Source organism: Ranitomeya variabilis, chromosome 2 (assembly GCF_051348905.1).
Source record: "Ranitomeya variabilis isolate aRanVar5 chromosome 2, aRanVar5.hap1, whole genome shotgun sequence".
NCBI lineage: Eukaryota > Metazoa > Chordata > Amphibia > Anura > Dendrobatidae > Ranitomeya > Ranitomeya variabilis.
Genome location: NC_135233.1, coordinates 425,751,659 through 425,764,334, shown reverse-complemented (window position 1 = coordinate 425,764,334; position 12,676 = coordinate 425,751,659). Strand labels below are relative to the sequence as shown.

General features: G+C 60.8%; 2 protein-coding genes across 39 annotated transcripts in view; one reads left to right on the top strand and one right to left on the bottom strand.

Annotated features, from left to right (window-relative positions):
• ACP2 (acid phosphatase 2, lysosomal) overlaps positions 1-6,950 on the bottom strand; it is a 47,097-nt gene extending 40,147 nt beyond the window's left edge. The window contains exon 1 of the mRNA XM_077286803.1: positions 6,893-6,950. Coding sequence (XP_077142918.1) covers positions 6,893-6,944 — 52 coding nt within the window. The 5' untranslated portion in view covers positions 6,945-6,950. The remainder of the gene's footprint in view (positions 1-6,892) is intronic.
• MADD (MAP kinase activating death domain) overlaps positions 4,897-12,676 on the top strand; it is a 71,044-nt gene continuing 63,264 nt past the window's right edge. For 34 of the 38 annotated variants that reach the window (XM_077286797.1, XM_077286793.1, XM_077286795.1 and 31 more), the window contains exons 1-2: positions 4,897-5,029; positions 12,377-12,510. In XM_077286797.1, the coding sequence (XP_077142912.1) occupies positions 12,449-12,510 (62 nt within the window). In that variant the 5' untranslated portion in view covers positions 4,897-5,029; positions 12,377-12,448. Of the gene's footprint in view, positions 5,030-6,654; positions 6,678-11,492; positions 11,567-11,600; positions 11,745-12,376; positions 12,511-12,676 lie in introns of those variants that run through there. The other 4 variants (XM_077286764.1, XM_077286786.1, XM_077286763.1 and 1 more) reach the window with 4 other exon arrangements.

The window sequence follows — 12,676 nt, the reverse complement described above, 5'->3', positions numbered from 1 at the left end:
GCACATCTAGGCCGCTGGCACTGTGGAGGCCGCTCGCACGTCTAGGCCGCTGGCACTGTGGAGGCCGCTCACACGTCTAGGCCGCTGGCACTGTGGAGGCCGCTCGCACGTCTAGACCGCTGGCACTGTGGTGGCCGCTCACACGTCTAGGCCTCTCGCACATCTAGACCGCTGGCACTGTGGAGGCCGCTTGCACGTCTAGGCCCCTCGCACTGTGGAGGCCGCTCGCACGTCTAGGCCCCTCGCACTATGGAGGCCGCTTGCACTGTGAAGGCCGCTTGCACGTCAAGGCCGCTTGCACTGTGGAGGCCGCTTGCACTTCCAGGCTGCTTGCACTGTGGAGGCCGCTCGCACATCTAGGCCGCTGGCACTGTGGAGGCCGCTCGCACGTCTAGGCCGCTGGCACTGTGGAGGCCGCTCACACGTCTAGGCCGCTGGCACTGTGGAGGCCGCTCGCACGTCTAGACCGCTGGCACTGTGGTGGCCGCTCACACGTCTAGGCCTCTCGCACATCTAGACCGCTGGCACTGTGGAGGCCGCTTGCACGTCTAGGCCCCTCGCACTGTGGAGGCCGCTCGCACGTCTAGGCCCCTCGCACTATGGAGGCCGCTTGCACTGTGAAGGCCGCTTGCACGTCAAGGCCGCTTGCACTGTGGAGGCCGCTTGCACTTCCAGGCTGCTTGCACTGTGGAGGCCGCTCGCACGTCTAGGCCGCTGGCACTGTGGAGGCCGCTCGCACGTCTAGGCCGCTGGCACTGTGGAGGCCGCTCGCACGTCTAGGCCGCTGGCACTGTGGAGGCCGCTCGCACGTCTAGGCCGCTGGCACTGTGGAGGCCGCTCGCACGTCTAGACCGCTGGCACTGTGGTGGCCGCTCACACGTCTAGGCCTCTCGCACATCTAGACCGCTGGCACTGTGGAGGCCGCTTGCACGTCTAGGCCCCTCGCACTGTGGAGGCCGCTCGCACGTCTAGGCCCCTCGCACTGTGGAGGCCGCTCGCACGTCTAGGCCCCTCGCACTGTGGTGGCCGCTCACACGTCTAGGCCGCTCGCACCTCTAGACCGCTGGCACTGTGGAGGCCGCTTGCACGTCTAGGCCCCTCGCACTGTGGAGGCCGCTCGCACATCTAGGCCGCTGGCACTGTGGAGGCCGCCCGCACGTCTAGGCCCCTCGCACTGTGGAGGCCGCTCACATGTCTAGACTGCTGGCACTGTGGAGGCCGCTTGCACGTCTAGGCCGCTGTCACGTCTAGGCCGCTCGCACTGTGGAGGCCACTCGCACGTCTATGCCGCTGGCACTTTGGAGGCCGCTCGCACTGTGGAGGCCGCTTGCACGTCTAGGCCGCTGGCACTGTGGAGGCCGCTCGCACGTCTAGGCCGCTGGCACTGTGGAGGCCGTTCGCACGTCTAGGCCGCTGGCACTGTGGAGGCCGCTCGCACGTCTAGTCCCCTCGCACTGTGGAGGCCGCTCACATGTCTAGACTGCTGGCACTGTGGAGGCCGCTGTCACGTCTAGGCCGCTGTCACGTCTAGGCCGCTGTCACGTCTAGGCCGCTCGCACTGTGGAGGCCGCTCGCACGTCTAGACCACTTGCACTGTGGAGGCCGCTCGCATGTCTAGGCCTCTCGCACTGTGGAGGCCGCTCGCACGTCTAGGCCGCTGGCACTGTGGAGGCCGCTCGCACGTCTAGGCCGCTGGCACTGTGGAGGCCGCTCACACGTCTAGGCCGCTCGCACCTCTAGACCGCTGGCACTGTGGAGGCCGCTTGCACGTCTAGGCCCCTCGCACTGTGGAGGCCGCTCGCACATCTAGGCCGCTGGCACTGTGGAGGCTGCCCGCACGTCTAGGCCCCTCGCACTGTGGAGGCCGCTCACATGTCTAGACTGCTGGCACTGTGGAGGCCGCTTGCACGTCTAGGCCGCTGTCACGTCTAGGCCGCTCGCACTGTGGAGGCCACTCGCACGTCTATGCCGCTGGCACTTTGGAGGCCGCTCGCACTGTGGAGGCCGCTTGCACGTCTAGGCCGCTGGCACTGTGGAGGCCGCTCGCACGTCTAGGCCGCTGGCACTGTGGAGGCCGTTCGCACGTCTAGGCCGCTGGCACTGTGGAGGCCGCTCGCACGTCTAGTCCCCTTGCACTGTGGAGGCCGCTCACATGTCTAGACTGCTGGCACTGTGGAGGCCGCTGTCACGTCTAGGCCGCTGTCACGTCTAGGCCGCTGTCACGTCTAGGCCGCTCGCACTGTGGAGGCCGCTCGCACGTCTAGACCACTTGCACTGTGGAGGCCGCTCGCATGTCTAGGCCTCTCGCACTGTGGAGGCCGCTCGCACGTCTAGGCCGCTGGCACTGTGGAGGCCGCTCGCACGTCTAGGCCGCTGGCACTGTGGAGGCCACTCGCACGTCTAGGCCTCTCGCACTGTGGAGGCCACTCGCACGTCTAGGCCTCTCGCACTGTGGAGACCGCTCGCACGTCTAGACCACTGGCACTGTGGAGGCCGCTCGCACGTCTAGGCCGCTCGCACTGTGGAGGCCACTCGCACGTCTAGGCCGCTGGCATTGTGGAGGCCGCTCGCACGTCTAGGCCCCTCGCACTGTGGAGGCCGCTCGCACGTCTAGACCGCTGGCACTGTGGTGGCCCTCGCACGTCTAGGCCCCTCGCACTGTGGAGGCCGCTCGCACGTCTAGACCGATGGCACTATGGTGGCCGCTCACACCTCTAGGCCTCTCGCACATCTAGACCGCTGGCACTGTGGAGGCCGCTTGCACGTCTAGGCCCCTCGCACTGTGGAGGCCGCTCGCACGTCTAGGCCCCTCGCACTGTGGAGGCCGCTCACACGTCTAGACCGCTGGCACTGTGGTGGCCGCTCACACGTCTAGGCCGCTCGCACATCTAGGCCGCTGGCACTGTGGAGGCCGCCCACACGTCTAGGCCCCTCGCACTGTGGAGGCCGCTCACATGTCTAGACTGCTGGCACTGTGGAGGCCGCTTGCACGTCTAGGCCGCTCGCACTGTGGAGGCTGCTCGCTCGTCTATGCCGCTGGCACTTTGGAGGCCGCTCGCACGTCTAGGCCGCTCGCACTGTGGAGGCCGCTCGCACATGTAGACCGCTGGCACTGTGGAGGCCGCTCGCACATCTAGACCGCTGGCACTGTGGAGGCCGCTTGCACGTCTAGGCCGCTGGCACTGTGGAGGCTGCTTGCACATCTAGGCCGCTGGCACTGTGGAGGCCGCTCACATGTCTAGACTGCTGGAACTGTGGAGGCCGCTTGCACGTCTAGGCCGCTCGCACTGTGGAGGCTGCTCGCACGTCTAGGCCGCTCGCACTGTGGAGGCTGCTCGCACATCTAGACCGCTGGCACTGTGGAGGCTGCTCGCACGTCTAGGCCCCTCGCACTGTGGAGGGCGCTCACATGTCTAGACTGCTGGCACTGTGGAGGCCGCTCGCACGTCTAGGCAGCTCGCACTGTGGAGGCCGCTCGCACGTCTAGGCCGCTCGCACTGTGGAGGCCGCTTGCACGTCTAGGCCGCTGGCACTGTGGAGGCCGCTCGCACGTCTAGGCCGCTGGCACTGTGGAGGCCGTTCGCACGTCTAGGCCGCTGGCACTGTGGAGGCCGCTCGCACGTCTAGTCCCCTCGCACTGTGGAGGCCGCTCACATGTCTAGACTGCTGGCACTGTGGAGGCCGCTGTCACGTCTAGGCCGCTGTCACGTCTAGGCCGCTGTCACGTCTAGGCCGCTCGCACTGTGGAGGCCGCTCGCACGTCTAGACCACTTGCACTGTGGAGGCCGCTCGCATGTCTAGGCCTCTCGCACTGTGGAGGCCGCTCGCACGTCTAGACCGCTGGCACTGTGGAGGCCGCTCACACGTCTAGGCCGCTGGCACTGTGGAGGCCGCTCGCACGTCTAGGCCGCTGGCACTGTGGAGGCCACTCGCACGTCTAGGCCTCTCGCACTGTGGAGGCCACTCGCACGTCTAGGCCTCTCGCACTGTGGAGACTGCTCGCACGTCTAGACCACTGGCACTGTGGAGGCCGCTCGCACGTCTAGGCCCCTCGCACTGTGGAGGCCGCTCGCACGTCTAGGCCGCTGGCACTGTGGAGGCCGCTCGCACGTCTAGGCCGCTGGCACTGTGGAGGCCACTCGCACGTCTAGGCCTCTCGCACTGTGGAGGCCACTCGCACGTCTAGGCCGCTCGCACTGTGGAGGCCACTCGCACGTCTAGGCCGCTGGCATTGTGGAGGCCGCTCGCACGTCTAGGCCCCTCGCACTGTGGAGGCCGCTCGCACGTCTAGACCGCTGGCACTGTGGTGGCCCTCGCACGTCTAGGCCCCTCGCACTGTGGAGGCCGCTCGCACGTCTAGACCGATGGCACTATGGTGGCCGCTCACACGTCTAGGCCTCTCGCACATCTAGACCGCTGGCACTGTGGAGGCGAAGAGGCGTCTCGCCTTCTCGATATACGGCGGTGCAGAACACGGGTCCTCGCAGTGGGAGCCACGGTGCGATGACAATGTGCTCAGACCGCCGTCATGGCCGCCCTCTCGGACCCTGGTCTGCAATGTACACGTCCGTGGTCATATTTATGTGTCAGAATCGCTGATTTTAAAGAACAGAAAGTTGTGTGGACCCCAAAATGGTGACGATAAAAACGACAACTCATAATGCAAAAAAAAAAAAGCCAGAAAGAGTAAGCTATAGCGCAGAGGGGCCCCTGGGAGTGTGAGGGCCCGGACACGTGACTAGCCCCCTCAGCACAGCCCCCTATATGATGTCGCTGCACAGGGTCACAGACATCTGTTATTTTCATACATTTTATTACTCTACTGGGGCTTTGGTGCTGTTTTTAGGCCTCACACCGTCGCCATAGAAACCAGGCAGAAGACGTCATGACGCCAGGATTGGGCGTGCGTCACGTCGTGGGCAGCAGGCGAGAGGGGGCGTGGCTCGGCCCTGTGGTGATGCGCGGGCGGGGAGCAGCCGGTGCGCGCTCATGTACGGTGTCGGTTCCGGAGAGGCTGCGGCGGTGACAGGTCAGTGGTCAGCCGGTGCGTCCGGCCGTGCGCTCCCGCCTGCTCCCCGGGCGGCCGCCGTGGTGTCCCTGCTGCTGGCATCACTCATCCTCCATCTCCCTGACATCCTCCTGCCCCAGTGCTGCCGGTCACTGCCCGTTGAGGAGGCTTCAGGACCCTCACAGGCGGGCGGACACTGGTGACTGGGCGCAGGGTAATGCAGGGTGTCAGGTCCCCAATGCTCCTCAGGACCCCAGTACCCCGACATCAGTGTGTGCCCGGGACCCTACATAAAACATGTCCGTCTCTGCCCCTGGAGCCCCCCCCCCCCCCCCCGCACAACCGACCTCTGACTGTGCCCCGGGAGCCCCCCAGTATAACCGACCTCTGGCTGTGCCCCGGGAGTCCCCCCCTGTATAACAGACGTCTGGCTGTGCCCCGGGAGTCCCCCCCTGTATAACAGACGTCTGGCTGTGCCCCAGGAGTCCCCCCCTGTATAACAGACGTCTGGCTGTGCCCGGGGAGTCCCCCCTGTATATCAGACGTCTGGCTGTGCCCCGGGAGCCCCCCCCCCTGTATAACAGACGTCTGGCTGTGCCCCGGGAGCCCCCCAGTATAACCGACCTCTGGCTGTGCCCCGGGAGTCCCCCCCTGTATAACAGACGTCTGGCTGTGCCCCGGGAGTCCCCCCCTGTAGAACAGACGTCTGGCTGTGCCCCGGGAGCCCCCCCCCTGTATAACAGACGTCTGGCTGTGCCCCGGGAGTCCCCCCCTGTATAACAGACGTCTGGCTGTGCCCCGGGAGCCCCCCCCTGTATAACAGACGTCTGGCTGTGCCCCGGGAGCCCCCCCCTGTATAACAGACGTCTGGCTGTGCCCCGGGAGCCCCCCCCTGTATAACAGACGTCTGGCTGTGCCCCGGGAGTCCCCCCCTGTATAACAGACGTCTGGCTGTGCCCCGGGAGCCCCCCCCCTGTATAACAGACGTCTGGCTGTGCCCCGGGAGCCCCCCCCCTGTATAACAGACGTCTGGCTGTGCCCCGGGAGCCCCCCCCCTGTATAACAGACGTCTGGCTGTGCCCCGGGAGCCCCCCCCCTGTATAACAGACGTCTGGCTGTGCCCCGGGAGCCCCCCCCCTGTATAACAGACGTCTGGCTGTGCCCCGGGAGCCCCCCCCCCTGTATAACAGACGTCTGGCTGTGCCCCGGGAGTCCCCCCCTGTATAACAGACGTCTGGCTGTGACCCGGGAGCCCCCAATATAACCGACATCCGTCTGTGCAACCGGCAACCATATGTATCCCCAATATATGTCGGCAGCAGACCCCCCCCTCCTCCTCCTGTATCACTGCGCTGCTGACATCTGTGCCTGCCATAAGACCCCATACCACCAATATAGGTGTCTGCTGCAGGACCCCTCTCCCTCCGCGCCACCAATTTACTTGTTAGCCCCAGGACCCCCCTGGACCTTCGATTTTCCCTGGTTTGCTTGTGGGCCGTGCTGACGTTGTGCCCCCGCGGCTGCAGTCAGTGAGCGCACCGTCCAGGAATGGGGGTCTTCATCATCCACTGTGCTGCAGATGAGGGTAGTAAGGGCCCATGACTCACTGTGGGGCGTCCACAGGCTCAGCATAGAGGGGCCACCGTATGTCCTGCACAGTATCCGAGAGGTAAGTCTGAGGAGGGGAAAGTCGCATAACAACCTGCCGTCCCCCGGTGCTGCTGACCCTGAGCCCCCGCAATGTCACGGCATTGCAGCATATGAACGTCTCCAGGCCTGTTAATGAGAAGAGGCATCATGTTGGCCACAAACTGGATGGAGCTGCTAGACCAAGGGCCTAAGAGAGCCCCCTGCTCTCCTCCTCGCTGGCCCCCCACATCTCACCTGTGTGCTGCTCCTCTGGCCTGGTGCTTCCATTCTTGTGACTCCCAATCATGATCTCTCTGACCCGTCACTGTCCTGCGGTCCCCCGGCCTCCAGCAATTATTTTCTGTTCTTCCCTTCTTGCTTGTTTTTCTCACAGCTGCGTCCGTTGTGTACTGGGGTGTGTGTGTGTGTGTGTGTGTGTGTGTGTGTGTGTGTGTGTGTGTGTGTGTGTGTGTGTGTGTGTGTGTGTGTGTGTGTGTGTGTGTGTGTAACGTGGCTGCGTCCATTGTGTACAAGGGGGGGCAACGTGGCTGCGTCCGTTGTGTACAAGGGAGGGGCAACGTGGCTGCGTCCGTTGTGTACAAGGGAGGGGCAACGTGGCTGCGTCCGTTGTGTACAAGGGGGGGGGGCAACGTGGCTGCGTCCGTTGTGTACAAGGGGGGGCAACGTGGTTGCGTCCGTCGTGTACAAGGGGGGGCAACGTGGCTGCGTCCGTCGTGTACAAGGGGGGGGGCAACGTGGCTGCGTCCGTCGTGTACAAGGGGGGGGGGGGCAACGTGGCTACGTCCGTCGTGTACAAGGGGGGGCAACGTGGCTGCGTCCGTCGTGTACAAGGGGGGGGCAACGTGGCTGCGTCCGTCGTGTACAAGGAAGGGGGTCAACGTGGCTGCATCCGTCGTGTACAAGGAGGGGCAACGTGGCTGACGTCTTATCCAGATCTGTATTATTGATCCATGTTGGGTAGAATAGATGGGACGGGAGGTGAAACCCAGTATCTCAGTCCTAGTCTCTGTATGCAGGGAGCGTGATTGTCCCTGCGCTCCGCCTCTTGACACCTCTGTTATTTGGGTGTGAGTGTAATACTGGGGTCCTCTGACTCCCCAGTGTGAGCCGTGCTTGTTGCTTATCTGGCCACCTTGTAATTCATCATGTATCCTGCAACTGTTTGCTGAGAGCGGGGTCCTGCATATGTGACCTCCCCTTTAACTGTGGTATGTTACGAGACCCCATGGAGTGGTGAGCGAGGTCTGTGATTATAGCTGTGTGCTATAGTGATCAGTGTCGGCACGTGAAATGGTTGTAGTTTTTTTTTTTTTTTTTCTTTTATGTGTCACATTGTCCGTCATGCATAGTCTTATTTCTCAGCTGTAGTATCGGGCAGACGTCCCGTCCCTTTATTTGCAGTGCGGATTTGAGGCGCCAGTGCAGGCAGCTGCTGATCTCCCGGGCAGCTGCTGATCTCCCGGGCAGCCGGACAATCTCCCTGCCTGATCTGCTGTCACTCTGAATGTCCTAATCTGCGGATCTCGAGTTTCTTCCTCTTCCCTCCCCCTTTGCTTCTCTCTGTTCCTGTCGCCCTTCTTCCCCCTCCGTCCATCATGTCCTCGCTGCCTCTTCATCACGCCGTCCTATTTACTCCTGATGAAGCCATTGTCGTCCGCCTCTCCGGTTTGGCTGTAGGTCATTATCCCCCTCTGCTCCAGTGTCAGTTCCTGCCATCCCTTCATTATCTCCGGAGATTCTTTGTAACCTTGATTACGACTTCTTGTTGCAAAACGCGACCTGACTTGCACATTGTCCGCGCACAGATGGCTGCATCGTCCCGCGGGAGGCTGAGAATAAACTGCGGCCTTTCCATCTCCTCGCTGACATCTCCATTACGTTTACAGCGCCCCTGAGTATTCAGAGATCCATACATTACTGCCACATGATCTGCTAGATCCCAACAGCACAAATGCCACGGATCTGGTGCACGTTTCTGTGGTGTGAATATGCAGGAGATAATTCCCTGCCAGGAGATTAAGGAAAATCCAGCTCTGTGGATATCGCTGCAGAGTCCTCCCTTAGCAGTGCAAAGGGTTAAGTGTAGAAAATTTGCACTTTTTCAGCAAAGAAATCCTCATCAGATAGCGGTACATGGGAACAGAGTTATCCTTTTCTGGAGAATCTGGACGATGCCCCATACGCCCGCCTCATCCCTGTGTAAATGGGTAGGTTACTCTCAGGAGTTCTGGTGATGACCCCTATGGGGGGCAGTAATATCTGCCAGATTGGCTATGATCCACCTTTCCCAGAAGCGGTAATACCATGGTTAAAAAAAATACCCCAAACCTGTCAGTGAATGTAAATGGCGGTGGAGCCTGGGAATAGGAGGACTGCGTGGTGTTTGTAGGTGGAGGCGGGTGTGCGGCTCGGAGGAGGCAGATGGCTCGCTGCTCGTAGTATTCACAGCCACCATTAGCCAACAAGGCCGCGCTAGGAATGTGTGCACAGGCGTGACGGCGATACGTGTGTGTACAGATGGCGGCGCGGCTCTTCTAGGTTTGTGTGTATCGTCAGTTCTGGTCCGGCAGGAGGCGTCTTACAGGGAACCTCGCATAGATCAGCGACCAAGAGCTGGAGGAGTCCGTAATACCGCCATCCTGCATGGATGTTGTCAGCAGATCTGAGCACTTTGGGGATAATTGATGTGCCTCTATGCTCAGTGCTACATCAAGTGAGGTCTGCAGCCATGGATCAGCTGCAGCATTAATGATCAGTCGCTGCTGATTGGCTGCAGCGCTTACGTTATCTCTCCACCCAATGTTGATGCTAAGAGGATCAGTGAGGGACGCAGCATTGAGTACAGAGGAGCGACGCCGGCTTAGGAGTGGTGTATTGATCCTTTTTTTTAATCTTGTTGGGCCCATTAAAAAGGAGTTATCCAGTAATGGACAATCCCTTTAAGGTAAACCTCCTCCCTTTCTGTTATCTCAACAGGTGCGTGTACAAGAAATGACTCCTCTCCTGTCTATGGGTTTTGTCTGGTATTACAGATGAGCAGCCTGCAATACCGCATGTGGCCAGTGGACAGATGTGGCGCTGTTATGCTTTAGATAGACTCAGTCACTGCATTGGAGATGTGATGTGTATCGCTAGGGTACTTAGCACTTCAGGGGGTTGTCCATGACTTATGTATTGATTGCCCTGCCTTTGGATAGGTCATCTATATCAGACCGGTGGGGTTTAGACACCCGGCCCCCCAATGATCAGCTGTTTGTAGGGCTGGTGGCCGCATGTCAAAATGTACTGCAGCTCAGATCCCATTCACTATATTAGGAGCTGAGCTGCAGTACTGAGAACGGCCACTACATGGTGTGTGGAGCCACCACCAGAGCTGATCAGTGAGGCTGTCGGACACCCATCGTTCTGACATTGATGACCTGCCCTAAAGATTGTCCATCCGTATATATGTCCTGGAAACCCCTTTTAGTGATGGTTCGTGGTCTGATCTCTTGGACCCCCACTGATCAGGAGATGCTTTTTTCGGCACGGCTTGCCTGTTAAAGTTTTTCCCTGCAGAGCAGCGCTCCCAGCCCCCTGACAGTGCAGGGAAAAAGAAGCCGGCTGCATTTACTTGCACAGAGCTGTGGTGCAGTAGATGATCGGCAATGATGCTGGGGAAGGAGGTGAGGGGGGCGCAGAGGTCTGACCCCGACCCATCAATAATGGCATATCCAAGCAATACCCTGCTACTGAGATACAGGCGTATCACACAGCAGAACGTGCTGCCCCTAATCGCAACCTCCTGACTGCTGGGACCCCAATGGTCCTGAGAAGGGGGCTCTGCACAGCCCTGAGTGGAGCAGAGGAGCACATTTGGGCCTCCGCTCTATTCATTGTCTATGGGACTGGAAGACATAGTGGTGCGCTGTGCTTTCTTCAGCAGACCCATCCCATAGACAATGTGGAGCTCGCGTACTTCCACTTCATTAAAGAGGGGGCACCACAGTCTCTGGACTGCTGGGGGTCCCAGTGGTTGGCCCCCAGTCATCAAGGGAATAACCTTGTTAAGTGCTGTGCCTTTTTGGTGTCAAAAGCATTTCAGATATTGTAGGGGTAACGATCATCTCCTGACACCATAATGTGCAGCCCCGCGTTGTGTGCCGGCCCCGGAGCCCCGCGTTGTGTGCCGGCCCCGGAGCCCCGCGTTGTGTGCCGGCCCCGGAGCCCCGCGTTGTGTGCCGGCCCCGGAGCCCCGCGTTGTGTGCCGGCCCCGGAGCCCCGCGTTGTGTGCCGGCCCCGGAGCCCCGCGTTGTGTGCCGGCCCCGGAGCCCCGCGTTGTGTGCCGGCCCCAGAGCCCCGCGGTGTGTGCCGGCCCCGGAGCCCTGCTGTGTGCGCCCCACTACTGTAGGCGATGTCGGTGTATGGCCATTTGTCCTTCACGAGTAAGGCTACGTTCACATTTGCGTTGTGCGCCGCAGCGTCGGCGCCGCAGCGCACAACGCAAACAAAAACGCAGCAAAACGCATGCACAACGCTGCGTTTTGCGCCGCATGCGTCGTTTTTTTCATTGAATTTGGACGCAGCAAAAATGCAACTTGCTGCGTCCTCTGCGCACCGACGCGGGCGCCGCAGCGACGCATGCGGCGCAAAACGCAAGTGCGCCGCATGTCCATGCGCCCCATGTTAAATATAGGGGCGCATGACGCATGCGGCGCCGCTGCGGCGCCCGACGCTGCGGCGCTGGCCGCAAATGTGAACGTAGCCTAAGGATGCTGATGTGCATGTGTTGCAACGTGACGTTGCAAATTCGGCTCTGCTACATCTTCACAAACCGACGTGCTGAGTGCGAGATGCGCGGAGTGATGATTGGAGCGGACATGACTCCCGCCAGGCAGGGGATGGCTGCTGCGAGAGAAGGCAAGAAGGGTGAGATATTCCAGAAGATCAACGCAGACGGATGATTAATAGCGAGAGATAAATCCACACGTACGAGGATGGCTGTGCTGGGGCCGAGGCTCGGGGACGAGTGTGCACGCTCCAGCAAGGAGAGAGATGGCTGTGCTGATGCGGATGGGCATTGAGTGCCAGGGCGGGTCGTGGGCTGGTAAGCGCACGTTGCATACAGTGGGCAGGTGCATGAAGCCGGGGCAGGGGGGCGGCCAGAGGGGGGCTCTGCTGGGAGCTGTGGAAAATTGTAATTGGGCTGGAAAGGGCAGCCATCGTGCTGAGGAAGCTCTTTTGCACAGCAGGTCGGCATGGTGAGCTTTCAAGTGTTTGTGCATCATTGTGAAGCCGTGTTTGGTAGTTTGCCTACAGGTGGTGGGGTCTGTACAAGGTCGGTGATGCCGAGACCACCCAGCTGTGGGGCAGAGATCCTTCATTCACATAGCGGCTGCAAGGACACTCAGGGCCGTGCGCCAGGGCTGCATATTGGAAGGCTGTGATAGACGTGGGGGGCTGACTGCCAGACCGCTGTGCTGCAAGGCGGAGATGACGGAGGAGTGCTGAGAGCAGGGAGGTGTGGGGAGGTAGGTGCGACGATGGGCAATCAGCAGTGATGGAGATCATGGGGACATGGTGAGGTTTCGGCATGGCTCTGGTATTTGTCATTTGGTGGTCTTGTGCTGCAGATCAGATGGATATGACTCTGTGGAGGTTGTGCAGGACGGTGCCGTCTACTCCTCAGCCTATATATAACCCTGGTGCCATGTGCTAATATCAGCTTTCTCCCCCCAGGTCCCTGCGGATGTTCCCACCTGATCAGCGATGGTCCAGATGGTAAGATGAAATAGTGGCGGCGGGACCACCATGGGGCAGAAGAAGAAGCAGTGTCCCAGGTTGCTGGACTACCTGGTAATCATAGGCGCAAGGTGAGTCCGGCATAAGGAAGGATGGATGTGACCTATTGGGGGTCCCTGTGTCTGCGGTGCTGGTGATGCTAATAAGCCCCCCACAGTGTAAGTAGAGGGCGCCCCCAGGCGGTCCAGCTCTATACTGAGGTATTAGTGTATTATTGTGCCAGTGAGCAAGCAAACT